This window comes from Pan troglodytes, chromosome 2, assembly GCF_028858775.2.
Source record: "Pan troglodytes isolate AG18354 chromosome 2, NHGRI_mPanTro3-v2.0_pri, whole genome shotgun sequence".
NCBI classification, from domain to species: Eukaryota; Metazoa; Chordata; class Mammalia; order Primates; family Hominidae; genus Pan; species Pan troglodytes.
In genome coordinates this window covers 19,632,683-19,654,267 of record NC_086015.1, presented here as the reverse complement: position 1 = coordinate 19,654,267, position 21,585 = coordinate 19,632,683, and the positions used below count along the sequence as shown (strand labels likewise).

At 46.2% G+C, this 21,585-nt stretch overlaps 1 protein-coding gene across 5 annotated transcripts in view; it reads right to left on the bottom strand.

Annotated features, from left to right (window-relative positions):
* Positions 1–1,232: 1,232 nt before the first annotated feature.
* The window catches only part of BTD (biotinidase), a 46,825-nt gene continuing 26,472 nt past the window's right edge, over positions 1,233–21,585 (bottom strand). For 3 of the 5 annotated variants that reach the window (XM_016940009.3, XM_003950038.5, XM_063805263.1), the window contains exons 2-4: positions 11,389–11,653; positions 4,999–5,148; positions 1,233–2,739 (exon numbers count right to left, since the gene is read on the bottom strand). In XM_016940009.3, the coding sequence (XP_016795498.1) occupies positions 1,567–2,739; positions 4,999–5,148; positions 11,389–11,649 (1,584 nt within the window). In that variant the 5' untranslated portion in view covers positions 11,650–11,653 and the 3' untranslated portion in view covers positions 1,233–1,566. 5 annotated transcript variants of the gene reach the window in all.

Sequence of the window (21,585 nt, the reverse complement as noted above, 5' to 3'; positions counted from 1 at the left end):
GACCTTTTCGAGGGATCAGTGAGTCAGCAGGGGCTGGTGCTGGCTCTGCTTTTTCCCACATGGTTTATTCAACATGCATTCTATGAATACAAAACCGAGGCCCAAGGTCTCCCCAGTGAGGAGTAAATGGTGAGGCCATGCATGGAAACCCCATCAGTCTGACTGCAGAATCCACGTTGTTAATTGTCCTGCCTAAAAGCCAGAAAAGGATCTGGAGGCCTACACCGTGGGGGAATAGGGAGATCATTTCATTTTTCTTGCTTTATAAAATCGTGTGATGTTTAAGCATATACTGTTTAAAAAAACTAAAAAGGAGTTCAAACTAAACGGCCACATTTAAGAGGCAAATCACTGAAGACTAATTATCCATTCTGTACTTAAAAAATGATCTGAAACAGCTACTAGGCATGCAGTCAAAATCCTTTTTTAAAATGGCTTTGAAATATTGGACACAAATTACACAGAAATCAGTGGCCTAAAAATGTCTTCACCATATTGAGTCTGATAATTTTGCATCTGGAATTCCTAACATGGGAAGCTCCTGCTCTGTGCCTGTTGGGTGATTGAATAAATGCATGACTAAAGTGGGCCACCCTTCATGCCCTTCACGGCAGTCCCTGCAACTTATCTCTATGGGGTGCCAGGCATCGCTGCAAAGCAACGAGATCCTCTATAGGGCTCCAGATCAAATTATTCCAGCATCAATCCATCCTGCACAGTCAGGCAACGTGCCCAACTCTTGCCCAAAGCTACCGTGATTTATTAAGGTCCCTGGAATCCCTGGATGAGCTGTGTCGTACAGAAAGAATTCTATTACTCATACCTTCCCATGGCTGCCCCCGTCTCAACATTTCCAGTCCCCACCCGCCCTTCACCCCGAAGCGTTGCACTCTCTCCAGTTATTCCAGGTCCTGCCTACACATTCCGTTTACTGACAGAAAATTCCATTACTGGCAGATGTGAGGAACGCTTCTTTTCTATTTTTAAAAGCCGCTTTAAGGTCTACGTTTCTGACGTTGCTGGTGGCGCTAGCATTGCCATTTCATCTGGATAGAGTTCTGATTGACCAGAATGGGAAGGTTCCCCACAAGGGCCATTTCTAATTGAGCTTTTGCTTTGAGAGCTTGTTTCTTACCTCAGAAAATGTTTAAGGCTTATGAAATATTTACATGTCCTGGGTGTCACTTGATCAACAAGATAAAAAAAAAACAAAACAAACCCCAAGCCACTGCTTTGTGGATGTGTAAAATATAAACTGACATTTATTTTTGTTTTAGCTTGAGACCAATCGCATACTGAGAGATTTGATAGAGGAAGATCTGGCTTGAAAAAGATAAATGTGAACAGAAAATACCCCCTAATGTCTCGATGATTGAGGTTTAAGAGGAAGACACTGAGGGAATCTGCCTCTCCTAATTTTTCCACAGTTCCCAGGGTGGAATCTGGTGCCACAGAAGTGGGCTCCTGCCCTTAAGGCAGAAAGGTGGTCCCAGGGCTTGTAGCCTGTGGAAGTGCAAGGCTGTCAACATGATGGCCAGAGTCCGCCCCACAGACCACACACTTCTCCTAGTCCCTCTCATACAAGCGCCCATAGAGAGCCGCCGTCACCAGCCCAGAGGACAGCCTACTTTTCCTCAGGAAATAGTGGTCATTCTCCCAGCCAAGCTGGTCAGGGACTTCTAGGGTCATCCCTGAGGTCAGAAACAAAGGAAAGATATAGGAAGTACTGAAGTTGCCCCACAGGTGAAACTCAAATATCCCCGTGGCCTCTGTGATCTCCTGTCCACAGGTGTCGAAGCCAAGACCCCCACACCTGACCAGGGCACACACTTGGATGTAGTAAGTGCCATGTACTGTGTGAAGCCCATCAAAGACCCCCAGGGCATACAGCTCTTTGGATAAGGTGGGCCTCTCGTAAAGTAAATAACAGCAGAGGCCATTGGAACAGACGTGGAGATAGCCTTCCTTTCCCCAGACAGGGACCAGGGTGAAATTGTCATACATCATCTCAGAGTGAAATGTGGGAGGAGCATTCACGTTCCACTTGGTGGCCTCATCACAGTGGACTTCCTGAGCATCCTTCTCACAGTACGGATCGCCTGACAAAATTTTTAAAAACTTACTATGGGATGGGTCCGTTTCACCTGTTGCATTCTCTGCACCAATGAGACCCACCGGATTTTTGGCCACCTGGGCAATTATAAGGTGACTTTTGGGATTTTCCATGTCATGGTACCAAAAGGACTCCAGAGGGGTGTGTATGCCACTTCCTGTCATCCCCAGAACTGGGTGGTGGATGTTAGCTGCCAGAACGTTGATGCCAAAGGCAACAGCAAAAGCTTTCTGAATCTCAATTGCTGCCAAGAGTGGGAGCTGGTTCATCCAGGCAGTTGGGTACACAACATGCTTCACCTTGTAGTCTCTGAGGACTCTGATGGCAGGGTCAAAGAACAATATATCAAAGCATGTGAAGATGCCAAACCTGCCAGCAAAGGGGGTATCAAAGGTGATGAGATCCACTTTAAGAGGAACATCAAATGCTGCCTCAAAGTAGAGGTTGTGTTTACGGTAGCGGTCAACAAGGGTTCCATTATTGCTGAACACGACATTTGTGTTGAACTGGTATCTCCCATCTTTTGGGCACCTTGGGTCACTGCTATGACAAGGCTGCTTTGTCCCAAGATTGGCCACCAAGAACATATCTCCCCTGATGGCCATACAACTTAGGCGCTGGAGCACCTAGAGGAAAAAAAGGTGTAAATAAATGAGTTTTTTGCCTGTAATCCCAGCACTTTGGGAGGCTGAGGCGGGTGGATCATGAGGTCAGGAGATTGAGACCACCCTGGCTAACACGGTGAAACCCCATCTCAACTAAAAATACAAAAAATTAGCCGGGCGTGGTGGTGGATGCCTGTAGTCCCAGCTACTCGGGAAGCTGAGGCAGAAGAATGGCGTGAACCCAGGAGGCGGAGCTTGCAGTGAGCCGAGATCGCACCACTGCACTCCAGCCTGGGCGACAGAGCAAGACTCCGTCTCAAAATAAATAAATAAATAAATAAATAAATAAATAAATAAATAAAATAAAATAAATGAGTTTTTAAAATCCTTCCTTTTGCTTCCTCTTCTTTTTTTTTTCTTTCTTTCTTTTTTTTTTTTTTTTCAGCGACAGGGTCTTGTTATATTGCCCAGGCTGGACTCAAACTCCTGGCCTCAAGCAATCCTCTTGTCTCAGCCTCCTAAGAAGCTGGGACTACAGGTGTGCACCATTGTACTTGGCTCTCACAATTTTTAAATATAAAAGTACTTATATTTATCCATAATAAACAGCTATCATATAAATCAATAAGAAAAAAGCAACCACTACTGAAAATGTGCAAAGGATATAAACAGGTGATTCACAGAAGGACAAAGAAAAGTGACCCACGAACATCTCAAAAGATGCTCAATCTCATTAGTGAGAGAGAAGTGCAAATTACAACAATGAAATAGCTATCATTTCTCACCTTCATAAGACTGGCAAAAAGTCAAAAGATTCTTCTTTTTCTTTTTTTTTGAGGCAGGGTCTGGCTCTGTCGCCCAGGCTGGAGTGCAGTGGCACAATCTTGGCTCACTGCAACTTCCGCCTCCCAGGCTCAAGCCATCCTCCTATCTCAGCCTTCTGAGTGGCTGGGACTACAGGCATGCACCACCACACCCAGCTAATTTTTGTATTTTTTGTAGAGACGAGGTTTCACCATGTTGGCCAGGCTGGTCTCGAACTCATGAGCTCAAGCTATCCGCCAGCCTTGGCCTCCCAAAATGCTGGGATTACAGATGTGAAGCACTGTGCCCAGGCTCAAAAGATTATTCTATCTTGCATTGACCAAAGGATGGAAAAAGAGGCACTCATACTGCATGACTGGGGCTGTAAAGTGAAATCAAAGTTTTTTAAGTGGGAAATTTGGTACTCTTTAATATAATTTAAAATGTACATATCCTTTGAGGGATTCCATTTCTTTTTTTTTTTTTTTTTTTTTTTTTTTGAGGCAGAGTTTTGCTCCTGTTGCCCAGGCTGGAATGCAGTGGCGCGATCTTTTCTCACCGCAACTCTTGCCTCCCAGGTTCAAGTGATTCTCCTGCCTCAGCCTCCCAAGTAGCTGGGATTACAGGTGTGAGCCACCGCACCTGGCCTGAGGGATTTCATTTCTAAAAATTTTATTTTACAGAAAAACTTGAACATGTTTACAAAAATATAATAGCAAAAATTTAAAATGAATAAGCATATAGTATGCTTAAAAAGAGGATGTCAAGGCCAGGCGCAGTGGCTCATGCCTGTAATCCCAGCACTTTGGCAGGCCGAGGTAGACAGATCACAAGGTCAGGAGATCGAGACCATCCTGGCTAACATGGTGAAACCCCATCTCTACTAAAAATACACACACACAAAAAATTAGCCGGGCGTGGTGGTGGGTGCCTGTAGTCCCAGCTACTCGGGAGGCTGAGGCAGGAGAATGGCATGAACCCGGAAGGCAGAGCTTGCAGTGAGCTGAGATTGCGCCACTGCGCTCCAGCCTGGGTGGCAGAGTAAGACTCCATCTCAAAAAAAAAAAAAAAAAAAAAAAGAGGATGTCAATAACTATGAAATGCATAGAAAAGAATACAGCTGAATGCACATCAGATTGTTGATGGCAGTTTCTCTAAGCAAGGGCATGGGATGAGGTGCAGGCTGTGGTGAAGATGAACTTTTCTTTTTTTACTTTTGGTTTGGTTTAAGTATACATTCCTGTATTTCCTGTGTAATTAATAAATGGAAAGATCCATAGATGAATAAGTGCCTTGTAACGTCAGACATTCTTTAATAGAATGAACATGTGGCACATGGATCTTTGGGAGTTTGGGTTGGATTTTTGGGATGTTAAGGTCTCCTATCAATCTTAGTTAACATGTCACAGCTTCTGGTCCCTGACTTAGATCACCTCTGTGTACCCTCAGCCTACTGAGGAAAAAGGCAGGAATCACCTCTGTGTCATTGAAGCGGTGAGGCTCCAGGCATGGGTTCCACCTGACCACCTGGGGAGACGGCATGAAGTCCAAAAATGGATAAATGGATGTTCTTGTAAAGTTGAATCCATGAATGCCATCTTCTGGAAACACTATAATCTGTACATCCTGAAAATGAAAACATCAAAGAATAGTCTGTTATCAGATGGCAGGAAGCACCGCTGCATTCATTCATTCTTCTGTTCATTCTTTTGGCAACCATCAGGAAGTTACTCTGTAGCAGGAACCAGAGGCACAGAGATGGTGTCTTTACTCTCCTCAGAGATCTTAGTCTTGGGGATACTGTCTCACTCCACCTGATCCCCAAGGAACAAAGACAAAGTCCTCTAGGAACAACCATTAACTGTGCCTGGGGTCATGTGAGGGAAGGAGGGAATGCGTAAGCTCCATTGAAAGTAAGCTCAGGAGTTTGACAAGCTAATAGCTAGAAAGGATTTAGAGTTCTTAGGGTACCAGGGGAGATGGGGCCAACTACTGGGCCTTGAATACACTGGGCCCATTAACACACGTGGTATCTTCAGTCTGGTGGTTGTCAGCTTCCATTGTGCACCTAAATCAGTTGGGGAACTTCTGAAAAACCACTGATGCCGGGGCCCACCCCTACAAAGTCTGATTTGATTGACTGTGGGTGGGATACTGGCAACAGTGTTTGTTTAAAAGTACCCCGGGTGATTCTCATTTGTAGCCAAGGTTAGGATCCACTGGGCCAGTGGGTAAGAGGCAAGTGTGTTGATCTCAGCCTGGAAACAAGAACTCGCTTGAAATCTCCATTCCCCAGCTGGGAATTAGGAGGCTCTCTTCGGGACTCTGACCACCCTAAAGGCCTTTTCCCACACCTGGCAACATCCTGTGTTCCCTGGCTGTGATGCCCGGAACTCCCTGTGACATCTACAGCAACCTAAGAAAATACAAACAAACAGGGCCGCCCTCAGCTCTCAGGGCTGGGGCATCATTCCTCCACTGCTCTCCACTTACAGGGTTTAAAATGTCAAGCCGGGAACACCAGCCCCAGGGAGGAAGGTGGAGAAGGCAGGCAGAGAAGGCATGAATAATTCAAATTAGCAAAGTTTGAGACACTTATTTCTGGAATGCATTGCAAACTTTTAAATTTTTTTCCTGGTTATAAAAGCTTCAAAAGTTTTACTGTAGAAAATTTGGAAAACAGGGGGGAAAACAATCATAATTCTATAACACAGATACTTATTGTTAATATTTTGGTTATTTTCATTACTTTTTCTCTCTGTATACATGTATGTGTGTATATAATGGAGATAATAATAAATATACGGTTTTACATCTTGACTTTCCTCATTAAGAACTTTAAAAAATACGGCCAAGCATGGCAGTTCACGCCTGTAATCCCAGCACTTCGGGAGGCCCAGGTGGGCAGATCACCTGAGCTCAGGAGTTCAAGACCAGCCTGCCCAACATGATGAAACCCCGTCTCTACTAAAAATACAAAAATTAGCCAGGCATGGTAGCGGGCACCTGCAATCCCAGCTACTCAGGAGGCTGAGGCTGGAGAATCACTGGAACCCGGGAGGCAGAGGTTGCGGTGAGCTGAGATCGCACCATTGCACTCCAGCCTGGGTGACAAAGTGAAACTCCACCACAAAAAAAAAAAGGAAAAAAAAAAAAAAACTTTCAAAAATCCATTTGTAATGGGGCCACATCATATTTAAGAGGACGCCATAATTTATCCTCTATTATTGGAATTTGAAGTGTTCCCAACTTTTTGTAATAAAAGGAAAACTGTGGTGACCATCTGCATAGTGTGCTCAAAACACTTATTGCATAATTATACACTTCACACAAATCTTTGATTGCATCTTTTGATTATTTCTTTGGAATAAAGTCTTACAAGTGAAATTACTGGATCAAAGGGTATAAAAATTAGAGTTTTAAGTTTTGTTTTGTTTTTTGAGAGAGAGTCTTGGTCTGTCGCCCAGGCTGGAGTGCAGTGTTGTGATCTCGGCTCACTGCAATCTCCGCCTCCTGGGTTCAAGTAATTTTCGTGCCTCAGCCTCCTGAGTAGCTGGGATTACAGACATGCGCCACCACACCTGGCCAAATTTTGTATTTTTAGTGGAGATGGGGTTTCACCATCAGGCTGGTCTCAAACTCCTGACCTCAAGTGATCCGCCCGCTTTGGCCCCCCAAAATGCTGGGATTACAGGCATGAGCCACAGCACCTGGCCTAAAAATTAAACTTTTAAGTTCTTAACACACACTGCCAAACTGCTTTCCAGAAATACTATACCAATGTATGTTCCTTCCAGTACAGTATCATCTCATTGCACACTTAGCAATGACCATGTAAAGAAAAATTATCTCAAACCTAAAAATAAGGCAAGATGGAGATGCAGCCTTTCCAAATTATACTAGGGTACTGTTTAATAGGCTCACTCAATTATTCTTTAATTAGCTGGAGAATGTACCACTGTTTGACTTTGTTATTTAAAAGATCACCTCAAAGATTACAATTGTTTTGCCCTATAGGACATTACCCAGTTTTGCATCTATTAGGAAATTCATTTCAACAATCACTGGACTGACTGATATACACATTTCCATTCCTCGAATTTTCCTTTGAACCAGCTTTACCATCTTACTGGTTCCTTAATTAATGAATTAAATAAAAGCTTTATTCGTTCTATATTTGTATGAGTCATCTTTTCAGATTTTTGAAAATTATATTTGGATAGACATTTTTCTTTATTAAAAACAAAACTTTGAATGGTTTTTCATGGAGAATAACATTTAAATTATGTATACATACTAGATTATTATCAACCAGGAATGAGGAGAGGAACCAAACCTGAGCTGGGCAAAATTTTGGGTCTGATGTGATGAGTAATCCTATCTAGGAAGTAAGTTGCATTCCTGATAAATGGCTTCAGCAATTTTCTGGTAGACCTCAATAAGATCAAGAATCCCTTCCTTCTGAGGAATGAAGGTTACAATCCCAAGTGACTGCCCAGCCTAATCATCTTGAAACTAGACTCTGTTTTTTCCCTATGAATGCCCCTACTGAGACAGAAATATAGTCATGCACTGCATGATGACATTTTGGTCAATGACAGACCACATATGTGATGGTGGTCCCATAAGATTATAGTACTGAATTTTTATTGTACCTTTTCTATGTTTACATACACAAATACTTACCACTTGTTACAAGTGCCTACAGTGTTCAGTACAGTAATATGCTGTAAAGGTTTATAGTCTAGGAACAATGGGCCATACCATATAGCCTAGGTGCGTAGTAGGCCGTACCATGTAGGTTTGTGTAAGTACATGCTATGATGCATGCACAATGACACAATGGCCTAATGATGCATCCTTTCAGAACATATCCCTGTCATTAAGCAATGCATGACTGTATTTCAATTGGTTTGCTCAGGAACCTCTTATAACAACTTTGATATAAAACTTTCACACAAACTTGCCATCAATTTGTCTTAGAAGTTGCTTTAAAACATATAACCAGATTTGCTTAAACCCTGTACATATCTTTGATTTCAACCCTTAGTACATGTGGCTTGGTCACTTTGTGGCTAAGATAAGAAAGTGCTTGTGGAAGACAAGTCTGTGGCTTGGTGAGTCTGCGTGGCCAGCAGTCTCTGATCTGTGCAGGGTATTAATACGTCAGGGCTGCGTGTTCTGGGATTTCTCTAGAGGCTGGCAAGGGCTCCTGAACCAGTTGTTTCTGTTCTGCCGGTCTGTAAGGGTTGGAAAGTCCAAGACTTAGGAGCCAGTTTCCTTTCTTAGCTGATGTTTTCTGCCAGAACACCATGGGCTGTTACTTGTCTGAGTTGGAAGTGGTTTGCATTTACACCTGTAAATGTATTCATCCTTTTAATTTATGTAAGGTTTTTCTGTATGCAATTCTCGATTCTTTGAAGAGATGACAACAAATTTTGGTTTTCTACTGTTACGTGAGAACATTAGGCCCCAGCAACATGTCATTGTGTAAGGAAAAATAAAAGTGCTGCTGGAAAACAAACAAAAAACATATAACCACGTATGGGAACTGAGATATCTGTAAATTCTAAAAGTGATCATATCAACAGCTTAATCCTGGCTCCTGGAAAACAAATAGAGACGGAGTGATGCTGTGCAACTGGCGTGGGTTTCAACAAAACCGTGTTAAGTGTTTCCTCTGGGGGCAGATTATTGAAAGGTGAATGCAGGAGAATTCTACAGCCACAGTCTGGGTTTCAGTGTGTCATTTGCCAAATGTCTCAGAATGGTCTGGTGGATCGGGGAGGGAAGCAAGAGGCAGATGACATTTCAGGTGCTGGACTCAGTGCCATGCAGGCAAACATCTCTATCAAGAGAATGCCTGCCCTCTAGGAGATCAGTGTCATCAGGAGGTCTGAGGGCACAGCCTGGGGTTTTTTTACACTGACTTCAGCATAGACATAAATGAGGTGTGTATCATATGTGTGAATGACGTAAAGGTAACTGATACTTGGGATGTCAGTAAAGATCCCTAAATAGCCCAACAGGCTGGAATGATGAAATTTAACAGCATAAATGTGAAGTCTTGCCCTCAGCTTAAATCAATCACCTTTATAATTTATAAGTACAGGATGGCAATGGCAGCATGTGTGTCTGCTCATGTGAAAAGGTGTTTTAGTTGACAGCAAGTGCCTTATACACCCATAATGAGACATGTGGCTGCCAGCAGTTTTCTGGGGACAACATCTAGAATGCGACAGGTGAGAGTTCTCTACCCTGCCCTTATTAGACAGAATCGGGATAGCTGCATACCGTTCTGAGCACAGAGAAAACGTGGAAGTCTTTAGTAGAAGGTTTGGAAACTGAGTCTCCTAAGGAACTGTGGAAGGGACTGAGGATATAGCCTGGGGGACAGATGCCGGGGGGATCATGACAGCTGTCCTCAAAGGTGGAGAAGATGGCATGCCGTGATAAGGGACACGGTCCTGCTCCCTTTAGCTCTGAGGATAGAATCGTGGTGGCAGTTACGGGGAGGCTGACTGCTGCTCATTGAAAGGAAGACCTGTCCAGAAGTTCCCACCATTGGAACAAACGGACCTGTGAGTCTGAGCCACTGAAGGTGTTCAAGGAGAAACCGTATGTCAGGTTGGGACTAAAGAAAAGTGTCACCCTTGCAAAAGTTGGTCTTGGTTGAAAAAAAAGAAGCTGGACCAAGTCTTCAAGTTCCCTTTCAACATCATGCTATACACACATACACACCCCCTGCCCCCAAACACCCCCCCACCCCATACACATAGCCTTTGTATATATATTATAGACTAAAATTTTAAAATGTTGCAATTTTTTAATTGCTGTGGCTGTCCAGGCCATCCCGACCACCCTGCTCTAAGGCAGGGACTGTTTGGGGCAGGACCTGCTGGTTCTGCCCTTTACGTTCACAGAGAGCAGGAAAGTGTTGCTCACAATGAGTTTACATCCTGTTGAGGCACAGCAGGGCTTCCTCAAGCAGCTGCGCTTGGTCACCCTGCCACCAGAGTTACAGCCCAAACTTCCCTTCGGGTTTGTGTTTTCCAGCAGGGCATTTTCTTAGGCAACCTCTGATATTTCCCTCTTTGCCCCCAGGGGGGCCTCTCCTTTGTCCCCACCCTTCCTGAAGGGAGCAGGAAATTCAGGCCAACCAGGAAGCCTTCACAAAGGCTGGCACTGACCTTCCCTTTGTCAGTTTGGGGTCAGTTCTATCTGGGCGAAGGTCTCAGACTGATCGTAGTCCGACATAGAGACCGGAAACGAGCCTCAAACAGTCTGAAGGGAGCAAACGGCATTCTTGCAGATGCTTACTACTTCAGTGAAGCTTCGAATGACTCAGAGAGGTCATCACGCCCAGTCATCTTCAAATTTTTCTGCACATTAGACTGCCCTGGGGAGCCTTAAAACAATCCCAGTGCCAGTCCACACCCCTTCCACACCAATTAAAACGGACTCTCCAGGACCCGGGCAGCCATAGTGTTTACCACTTGCCTGGTGATTCTTATGTACAACCACACTTGAGAACTGGGGATCTAGTCCTGGGCTTCTCATACTTGCCATGTGAAAGCATCACCTGGGGATCCTGCTGCAATGCACATTCTGATTCAGTAGGTCTGGGGTGCCGCCCAAGATTCTGTATTTCTAACAAGCTCCCGGGGGATGCTGATGCTGCCGGTCCACGGACCACTCTCTGAGGGGTAAGGCTCCTAATCCAACTGACTAATTCAACTCAGGTTAACTACCTGGATGCTTTTTCAGAGGGTGGTAGGAAGCCTGGGATTACCCAACCACTGATCAAGGGGTAAAGAGCAATCTGCTCTGTATGAGAGAAACTCAGGTTCCGAGGAGCATTCTTGCCTTTTGGGCTGCAGTCATCACTTGCTGTTCATAGATGTCAAGGTTCTGGTTCATGAGCTCCAAGGCCTCTTGGCGGCTGATGAGAGCCAGAGGGTTCAGACTCAAGATGGATGGATGCTCATACACGGCAGCCACATAATATTCAGCCTCGTGATGTTCAGCCACGCTCTCCTCCCCGGTGTGGGCTCCCAGGGCAACCACGTAACAGCCGCAGAGGAAAAGAGCAAGCTTACTTCTGGCTCCAGACATAATGCAGACCATAAATCTGGAATGTAATGGGGCAAGGGGAAAACAGCTGAATAAAGAATCCTGCCAAGAATTTAACGTTTGCAGCTGTGATTTATTAATCCCAGCAATTAAACTCACTCGCAGTGATACTGCGGCTCAAAGAGTTTGTTTCATGTTCCTAATAAAAGAGTATGTGTTTCTCTCCAAACACGTAGCAAGCCACATTTAAAATGGCTCACTGTGTTAATAGTCTGGTTTTAGAACATTTCCAAAACAGACTCAACGTTTGCTATGATTTTCTTACCCAGTGTTCAGCAAGACTGTAGTGCGTCACTACCCACTTTTCTAGCTGTGCACTTAGATTTTAAGCAGTAGTAACTATCCAGATTATTTGACATAATTCTGTGATATATTTCACACTCTACCCTCTGCCCTCTATCCATACAAACACACTACAGGTCAGCCATCCGTAATGTCTGTGATTGTCAAGACCCTAATAACACAGCTTGGCTTTCCTGGCCATCAAAACCTGATGAATTACAATTCTCCTTGCATTTCTTTGGTTAGTAATAAATACTATGGATAACTCTCCCTTTATTCAGCACAAAATTATTTATTTGGTGCCAAGAAACTGCTGACTTCTACATAAATGCCAATAGCTACTTTCTTTTATAGACAAGCAAAGTATCCCAATAAAAGCATGTTATTTTTTCTCCTTGAACTTGAGAATCGCCATTGCACATTATCACTTTCTTAACCCCGTCTCTGTGACTCCAAAACTCTTGCTCAAAAGCCTACTTATTTGGAAATAAAATCCTTTTTGCAGTGATAAAATGCAATTTTCTAGAAAATAAACTACAAATTTCCAGAGAGTAAACTCAGCTTCATAGCTTCTACCAGAAAAGACTAGAAATAAATGATACTTCTGTGTGTCTCCTCCTTCCTCCCAGAATAGGAATGTTTCTTTCTAAACAGTGTGTATTACTGAGTGTTTTAGAGTAAATAGTCCAATTCTGCCTTTAAAAATCAGCCTGGCCTCCCAGCTAAAGCGTCCTCTCAGGCAGAGATTTACTGGGTAGTGTGCCAAGGCCAGGCCACCTGCCCATGGAGATGTCCTGGGGCTGACCAACTGCCCAGGAATCCGGATTAAAAGTCAAGATAACAAAGACAAATCAAAGAATCATATTGCTGCCCTTTAAAAAGAAAATGACACCCTGTCCAAGTCTCAACTCATAAGTCCTGTGTTTGCATTTTAAAACCAAACTCCCCAGGCTACAAATTTCTTTATTTTTTATCAAAAGTTCCAGAAACAAACCATAGCTCTTTTCATCAACAGACTAAGAACTAGAAATGCTCATCTTGGCAAAATTAAATATTCCTCAGAATGAGAAGTATTCTCCCACCCCAACCCCGTTCCATCTCAAACTGTTCTTTCTTTCCCCAGGGAATAAATGTACCATCCAAACACCAAACCCCAGGATTTGTTGCCATTCATCTGGGACACTGTAAACAATGTTTTAAGATAAGAACAAGGAGTCTTTGAGTGAGCAGTCATGAGTTTTTGAGTAGAAACAAAAGTATAATTGATAAGCCTTCTTATCTGAATTTTGCCTCTAAAGACAAGCAAGGAATAATTTAAAATGTCTCAGAAACCCATTTTTCCATTCCATCTCTGGTTTCACAATGATAACAGAGAGTGATTTTGGGGGCAAACTTTCATCTTCAAAGTCATACTGACAATATTTCTGAAGCATAACGCAAAGGCCTCACTAAGAGGTATGGAAACTGAGGCCAGGAGAGGAGGGTATGAACCAGTCCCCAGTGGGGGCAAGTGAGGAGTGCCTGGGGCCAAGAGTGGCATTCACATTATATCTCTTTCTCAACTGACAGCTGGGTACCACCGATGTCGGGGTACAGAACATTTGTTTATGTCTAAAGGACTTGCAATCCAGCAAAACAAGGAAACCGCAAAATCCGCAAGATATCACATTTCCTTCTATCTGGAGAAAATAAAATTTATTTTACAAAAGGAGCCTGGTAGGAGAGCTCTAAGTGGCAATCATTTGTGTGTGAACAAAGGTAGGTCGATAATAAGAGGTTATGCAGATTCAACCAGGTATTCATGCTTGAAAGAACCAAGCTTAATGAGGTAGAAGAGAATGAGTAATTACAATAAAAATAGGTCTAGTCAGCCGGCCCTCAGTATCCATTGTTTCTGCATCCATGGATTCCACCAACCTTGGATTGAAATTACTGGGGTGGGAGGGGGAGGAGGGAGCCCAATAAAAATAATAGCACAACAATAAAAAATAATAGCAATTTAAAAAATACAGTATAACAATTATTTATATAGCATTTAGTTTGTATTAGGTAGTGTAAGGGATCTAGAGATGATTTAAAGTGTACAGGAGGAAGTGTTTAGGTTACATGTAAATTCTACACCATTTGATATAAGGGACTTGAGCATCTGAGGGTTTCGGTATCCACGGGGTCCTGGAACCAGTCCCAACAGATACTGAGGGACAACTGTACATCAATTTGCCCTTCCCAAAGAAACATTTTACCCAAATTAGCAAATGCTGCTTTTCTCTCTTTGGCATCGCACATACCTTCTCAGGAAAAAGTCAACAGGGCCTGTGGCAAGGACTCTGAAGGGCTCAGCAGGCAGCAGCGGGAGGTGCTCAGTTGTAAAGTGGCAGGACTAGAGGTAGGGCTGGAGGGGCCCAGGCATCCCCCAGAAGCCTTCCAGCAGCTACCAGGTGCTGGCCCGTGAGGTTATGCACAGGACGACTGGGGTGTGGGGCCCTCCTGGGAACAAGGGGCCCTGGAAGTCATGGGGTTCTTGGAAATACAGCAGCTGACCCATCTTTAGAGCTGGTCAGGACCTGGACCATAAAGAAAATGGTAACTAGAGGTGTGACAAGGTGGCAATGTACTTGCTTTCATTGAAGGGCATCTGACATAGGAGAGTAAACTGCAGGAAGGGTCCAGTGTGAAAGTACAATTGAGGCAACCATGTGCATGCCCTCTGAGATGAGGGCCTTGGCTCGTGGGGTGTACTGAACCCCACTTCCAGGGAACAGCAGAACCAGGAAGGTGCTGGCTTCAGACAGCCATGCAATTCCCAACTGTGGGCCAGCCCCAGGTGTTAGGTGTCGGGGGTCCAACAGTGGACAAGACAGACCCTTCCTCGTGGGGCTCGTGCTCTGGATAACTGTGTCAGATGGTGATTAAGCACAAAGGAGAAATGAGGCAGTGAAGGTGGTAAGGTGAGGCGAGGGGGACAATTTTAAGCAGTGTGGTCAAGGAAGGCCTCGATGAGAGGGTGATGTTTGAACAGAGGCCTGAAGGGGGTTCGGGAGGAAATCACGTGGGTCTGCGAGGTGAGAGCACGGCAGGCAGAGAGCCTGAGGCAGGAGCATGCCTCACGGGCGGGTGCAAGAAACAGCAAGGACAGCAGGGGGCTGGAGCCAAGGGGACAAGGAGAAAGTGGCAGCAAAAGGAATCACAGAGAGAGAAATGACAGGGACCTGCTTAGTGGTCTCCTAACATCCCCCTGCATTTGTCCTCATCCTCTTCCATTCTGGACTCATAAGAGCAGCCAGTGAGATCCAGAGAAAGCCTGAGTCTACCAAGGTGCACCTCTGAAACTCTTCCAGTGACTCCCCAGTTCACGTAGCGCAGAAGTCAAAGTCCTTACAATAAGCCAATAGGAAGCATCTGGGAGACAGGAAACACTTGGCAGGTGGGGAGAGATGCAGAGTGGCATCTTGAAGTAAGCATCCTGATCTCGGACGGCCCTACAGAAGCTCTGCTTCTGATTTCATAAGGAAAACATTCCCCCAACACCAGTCCTGATCAGGAAGGTTCTTTCCATCTAATAGGAAAAATCAGTCTCAATTACATGGAAATCTATTTCATGTAAATTTGGTAACATGTCAATCACTAGATATTTTTACACACAAGGGATTTTTCCCCACCTTGCTAAATGATTCATCTTAATAATTAGCTGTGTTTCCTTCCTAGCCATGCTATTACAATAGTGTCTTCTGAAATAAAATGAGAGGGATTATTATTAAGGCATTCTTAATAATTTCAGAGGCAGATACATACATTAAAAAATCTTTAAAAGATAAATAAAACATCTTTTTAATAAAATATCTTGTCATTCTTTACTTGTCAGGGAGAATAACAATCCTATGATTAGGAAAGGAGGCAGGAAAAGTTGGCAGAGGAGATGTCACATCCTGTGGAACAAAGCCTGAGGGACCTGCTAAGTCATTAGGAACCGGCATAGTATACATTTCTATGTGTAGTGACTGAACGCCAAGAAAAACATTGGGAAGTTCCAACAGTCTTTAAATTATTCTCATGAATTTCGTGACTTCATTGTCTAAATTCTTTTACATAAACAGGAGAAATAATGTCTGTCTTCACCTAATTTATATGATCTGAATTTAAAGAAATCACAAAAATGATCTTTTATTTCCCAGAAAGTCTTCTCTTGCCTCTTGTTATCTGATTGTCACATCTGAGTGTGCTGGTCATGAGCTTGTCCGTGACCGGCCCCTGGAACAAGAAGCTCCACAATGGTTCTCGCGTGGGCAGCTTTGTTTAAACCCACCCACTACCAAGACGTTTGATGTCTCATTCGGAAAGTTCAAGTGTAAACACTTGTGAGTGACAGCTGATGATTTAAGCCTGAACTCACCAGCAACTGTGAATACGTTATCAAGCTAATATGTCCTCTGAGTTGAGGTGGTAAATTGTAATTTCACTTTCAAAAAAATTCCAGCTATTATTTTAAAAAAAGAGAATGATATACAGAAGTGTAACTGTGCACTGTGCCTTTGATTAGCCAGTTTCTGCTCCATTGGCTAGAATAATTTATCCTAGGAAACCAAATGTGCAATCAAAGGATCTTGACATTTCAACTGAAACACATTATATCTTTCTTTTCCTCAAATGAGAAACTGCCTTCACAATTTAAGTCAAATAAAACTTCTTCCTGGGGGGTTTCGATGTGTCGGCCGGGCTGGTCTCCAGCTCCTAACCGCGAGTGATCTGCCAGCCTCGGCCTCCCGAGGTGCCGGGATTGCAGACGGAGTCTCGTTAACTCAGTGCTCAATGGCGCCCAGGCTGGAGTGCAGTGGGGTGAACTCGGCTCGCTACAACCACCTCCCAGCCGCCTGCCTTGGCCTCCCTTAGTGCTGAGATTGCAGCCTCTACCTGGCAGCCACCCCGTCTGGGAAGTGAGGAGCGTCTCCGCCTGACCGCCCATCGTCTGGGATGTGAGGAGTCCCTCTGCCTGGCTGCCCAGTCTGGAAAGTGAGGAGCGTCTCTGCCCGGCCGCCATCCCATCTAGGAAGTGAGGAGCGTCTCTGCCCGGCCGCCCATCGTCTGAGATGTGGGGAGCACCTCTGCCCTGCCGCCCCGTCTGGGATGTGAGGAGCGTCTCTGCCCGGCCGCCCCGTCTGAGAAGTGGGGAGACCCTCTGCCTGGCAACCGCCCCGTCTGAGAAGTGAGGAGCCCCTCCGCCCGGCAGCCACCCCGTCTGAGAAGTGAGGAGCGTCCTCCCTCCTCGTCCGGGAGGGAGGTGGGGGGGTCAGCCCCCCGCCCGGCCAGCCACCCTGTCTGGGAGGTGAGGGGCGCCTCTGCCCGGCCGCCCCTGCTGGGAAGTGAGGAGCCCCTCTGCCCGGCCGGCCGCTCTGTCCGGGAGGGAGGTGGGGGGGTCGGCCCCCCGCCCGGCCAGCCGCCCCGTCCGGGAGGTGAGGGGCGCCTCTGCCCGGCCGCCCCTACCGGGAAGTGAGGAGCCCCTCTGCCCGGCCAGCCACCCCGTCCGGGAGGGAGGTGGGGGGGGTCAGCCCCCCGCCTGGCCAGCCGCCCCATCCGGGAGGTGAGGGGTGCCTCTGCCCGGCCGCCCCTACTGGGAAGTGAGGAGCCCCTCTGCCCGGCCAGCCGCCCCGTCCGGGAGGGAGGTGGGGGGGTCAGCCCCCCGCCTGGCCAGCCGCCCCATCCGGGAGGGAGGTGGGGGGATCAGCCCCCCACCTGGCCAGCCGCCCCATCCGGGAGGGAGGTGGGGGGATCAGCCCCCCGCCCGGCCAGCCACCCTGTCCGGGAGGTGGGGGGCGCCTCTGCCCAGCCACCCCTACTGGGAAGTGAGGAGCCCCTCTGCCCGGCCAGCCGCTCTGTCTGGGGGGGAGGTCGGGGGGTCAGCCCCCCGCCCGGCCAGCCGCCCCGTCTGGGAGGGAGGTGGGGGGTTAGCCCCCCGCCTGGCCAGCCGCCCCGTCCAGGAGGTGAGGGGCGCCTCTGCCCGGCCGCCCCTACTGGGAAGTGAGGAGCCCCTCTGCCCGGCCAGCCGCCCCGTCCGGGAGGGAGGTGGGGGGGGTCAGCCCCCCGCCCGGCCAGCCGCCCCGTCCGGGAGGGAGGTGGGGGGGTCAGCCCCCCGCCCGGCCAGCCGCCCCGTCCGGGAGGGAGGTGAGGGGGTCAGCCCCCCGCCCGGCCAGCCGCCCCGTCCGGGAGGGAGGTGGGGGGGTCAGCCCCCCGCCTGGCCAGCCGCCCCGTCCGGGAGGGAGGTGGGGGTATCAGCCGCCCGCCCGGCCAGCCGCCCTGTCCGGGAGGTGAGGGGCGCCTCTGCCCAGCCACCCCTACCAGGAAGTGAGGAGCCCCTCTGCCCGGCCAGCCGCCCCGTCCGGGAGGGAGGTGGGGGGGTCAGCCCCCCGCCGGGCCAGCCGCCCCGTCGGGGAAGTGAGGGGCGCCTCTGCCCGGCCGCCCCTACTGGGAAGTGAGGAGCCCCTCTGCCCGGCCAGCCGCCCTGTCCGGGAGGGAGGTGGGGGGTCAGCCCCCCGCCCGGCCAGCCGCCCCGTCCGGGAGGTGAGGGGCGCTTCTGCCCGGCCGCCCCTACTGGGAAGTGAGGAGCTCCTCTGCCCGGCCACCACCCCATCTGGGAGGTGTACTCAACAGCTCATTGAGAACGGGCCATGAAGACAATGGCGGTTTTGTGGAATAGAAAGGGGGGAAAGGTGGGGAAAAGATTGAGAAATCGGATGGTTGCCGTGTCTGTGTAGAAAGAGGTAGACATGGGAGACTTTTCATTTTGTTCTGTACTAAGAAAAATTCTTCTGCCTTGGGATCCTGTTGATCTGTGACCTTACCCCCAACCCTGTGCTCTCTGAAACATGTGCTGTATCCACTCAGGGTTGAATGGATTAAGGGCGGTGCAAGATGTGCTTTGTTAAACAGATGCTTGAAGGCAGCATGTTCGTTAAGAGTCATCACCACTCCCTAATCTCAAGTACCCAGGGACATAAACACTGCGGAAGGCCGCAGGGTCCTCTGCCTCGGAAAACCAGAGAACTTTGTTCACTTGTTTATCTGCTGACCTTCCCTCCACTATTGTCCTGTGACCCTGCCAAATCCCCCTCGGGGAGAAACACCCAAGAATGATCAATTAAAAAAAAAAAAAAAAAAAAGTAAAAATTTCCTGAATATTTTAAGAAAAATCTTAGCCTTAAAGAGAATTAAAATACATTAAAAATTGAAGAATCCGAAAAAAGCAAATGCTAGAATACAAGAAGAACACAGAAAAACTCAACCTTATTATGCAAAGGAGAGTAACTTCTTTTAAAAGTTTTAAAGAGACTTAAACTGTTAACAATATTAACATGTTCATTAATATTTTAATATGAAAAGGATAGTTTTGCTTATACAATAAATAATCTTATCTCTTAAAAAAAAAAAAAAAAAACTTCTTCCTGAAATGCCCAGGTATTTAATGTAAGAAGGCTTTTTTGCACATGGAATTTGAATAACAGTCTGTCTTTCACTTTCTATAGACAGAAGGAACCCCGGCTGAGACTGATTCTCAGACAGTTGCTACTGCCACTCCGTGGACAAACTGAGTATCATTAACCCAAGTGGCTACGCATGTGACCTTAGGTATCGCAATAGCAGAGCCATTCTTAAGCAGTAAATGGATGGCTTTTTCCCCCCTTTCCTTCTCCATTTCTAATACTTCATCTATCTCTTTCACAGTTAAACAAGACCCAGAAAGCATCTGACTTTCAAGATTTGAGTTTCATGAAAGCTGTTTTTTACTCACGACACTCCCACGATGGCATCTTTTTGAATTTGTTGCAATTTCATATAATATGACTGGATGTAAAAAGTGACGCTGCCCATTCCCCCTGTGACACACAGCGTCTGCGTGGGGAAATCTGTCTGAATTAAGGGATCTACAATCAATGCCACATTGCATTTTACATGCAATATAAACTGTTTGAATATCCATTATTATTATTTTTTTATCTTCCTGCCACACAAAGCAGAGAAAGCAGATGGTAAAAATTCCATTTTCATGGTGAGGGAAAACTCCAGGACTGGTTAGTAATGATAATGAGACTGGGAGCCAGGTCTCCTGGCTTCTGGTCCAGCCTGCCTAGTGCATGTTGAAGAACCAGGGCAATTTAGTGGTCAAGCTTTAACGACCACTGCGGAGGTGAAACCCTGTCTGTACTAAAAATACAAAAAGTTTGCCGGGCATGGTGGCACGTGTCTGTAATCCCAGCTACTCCGGGACTCCTATTGTTCCCTTATGTCAAAGAAAGTTATGAGTCAGAAACACCATCTTCATTTCTCAGGTGCCTCTCCAATAGGGCTGATGGAATTTGGGCAGATTTCAAAGTATTTCTACCATATTTAGTGAAAATAAGCAGCAAAGAAAGCATTAAACACTCAAACTAGAGGGAAAAATCTCCCCTAAACAATTTGATGCAGGTCAGTTAAAGGACTCAGTGCTTGTCTTAGCTATGGCAGGAATACCATTGAAGAACCAGGTTGTTATTGGTTTTTACTTAAATAAAATTCCTGATTTAAAAAAAGGTGGGGGGCAATATGGTAGACTAGATAATCTGAAAAATGTTTCAACCATATCCTGCAAAAATGAAACAGATTATTTTTAAATGCATATTTGAGTTTGCAGGAAAGTTAAAGGAAATCTTGGGTGGTCGAAAATGAACTGTGAAAAAGTCTTAAACTATTGATTGGAGACCTTGACCAGGCAGCAAGGAAAATACACACACATAAAGCTTTTCCACCGTCAGTCAGTCCTGGGACACATGAATGGTGGGGGCACTTCTAGCTACTCTGTTCTTCTGGAATGCTTATGGCTTCCAAAAACCATCGTCAAATTCTCTGAAATGAGTTTCAATGAGTGTCAGCAAGGTATCGCTTTTAAAAGCCTTTGGGAAATTTCTTACCCATTTCCTTCTTGGACTACCTTAAAGAACCACCTTCTAGATAATGTGGACCTGAGGGCTTGACATCCAGAAGAAAAAGAACCAGTGCATGGAAAATGTGATGTCCTAGAACCACGTGTCAAAATTTTCAGGGAAGACGTGCTCAGAAATGTGGGCCATGTAATGGCTTTGTGATTATTAAATGTATGATGGACACAATATTGCTGATTGTATAGTGCACACAACATCTCTAGATGTATGGTGGATGCAACCTAACTGTATGATGGATACAACCTCTCTAAGCCTGTGGTGGATACAGAATCTCTAAGCTTGTGGTGGATGTAACCTCTCTAAGCATGTGGTGGATACAATGTCACTACATCAAGTCCCATTACCCTTATGCTCATCTCTGCCAGTACTCAGGAGTGAAAAATGCAGATGGAGATGCTCAGGATGCAAAGAGTGGGGAACAATGTGGTGGGTAATAGGGCCAAGGAACCCTGTTCCCCAAATCAAAAGAATAACCCTTGGGGCTGGGCATGGTGGCTCATGCCTGTAATCCCAGCACTTTGGGAGGCCAAGGTGGGTAGATCACCTGAGGTCAGGAGTTCAAGACCAGCCTAGCCAACATGGTGAAACCCCAACTCTACTAAAAGCACAAAAAATTAGCCAGGCGTGGTGGCAGGCACTGTAATCCCAGCTACTTGGGAGGCTGAAGAAAGAGGATAGCTTG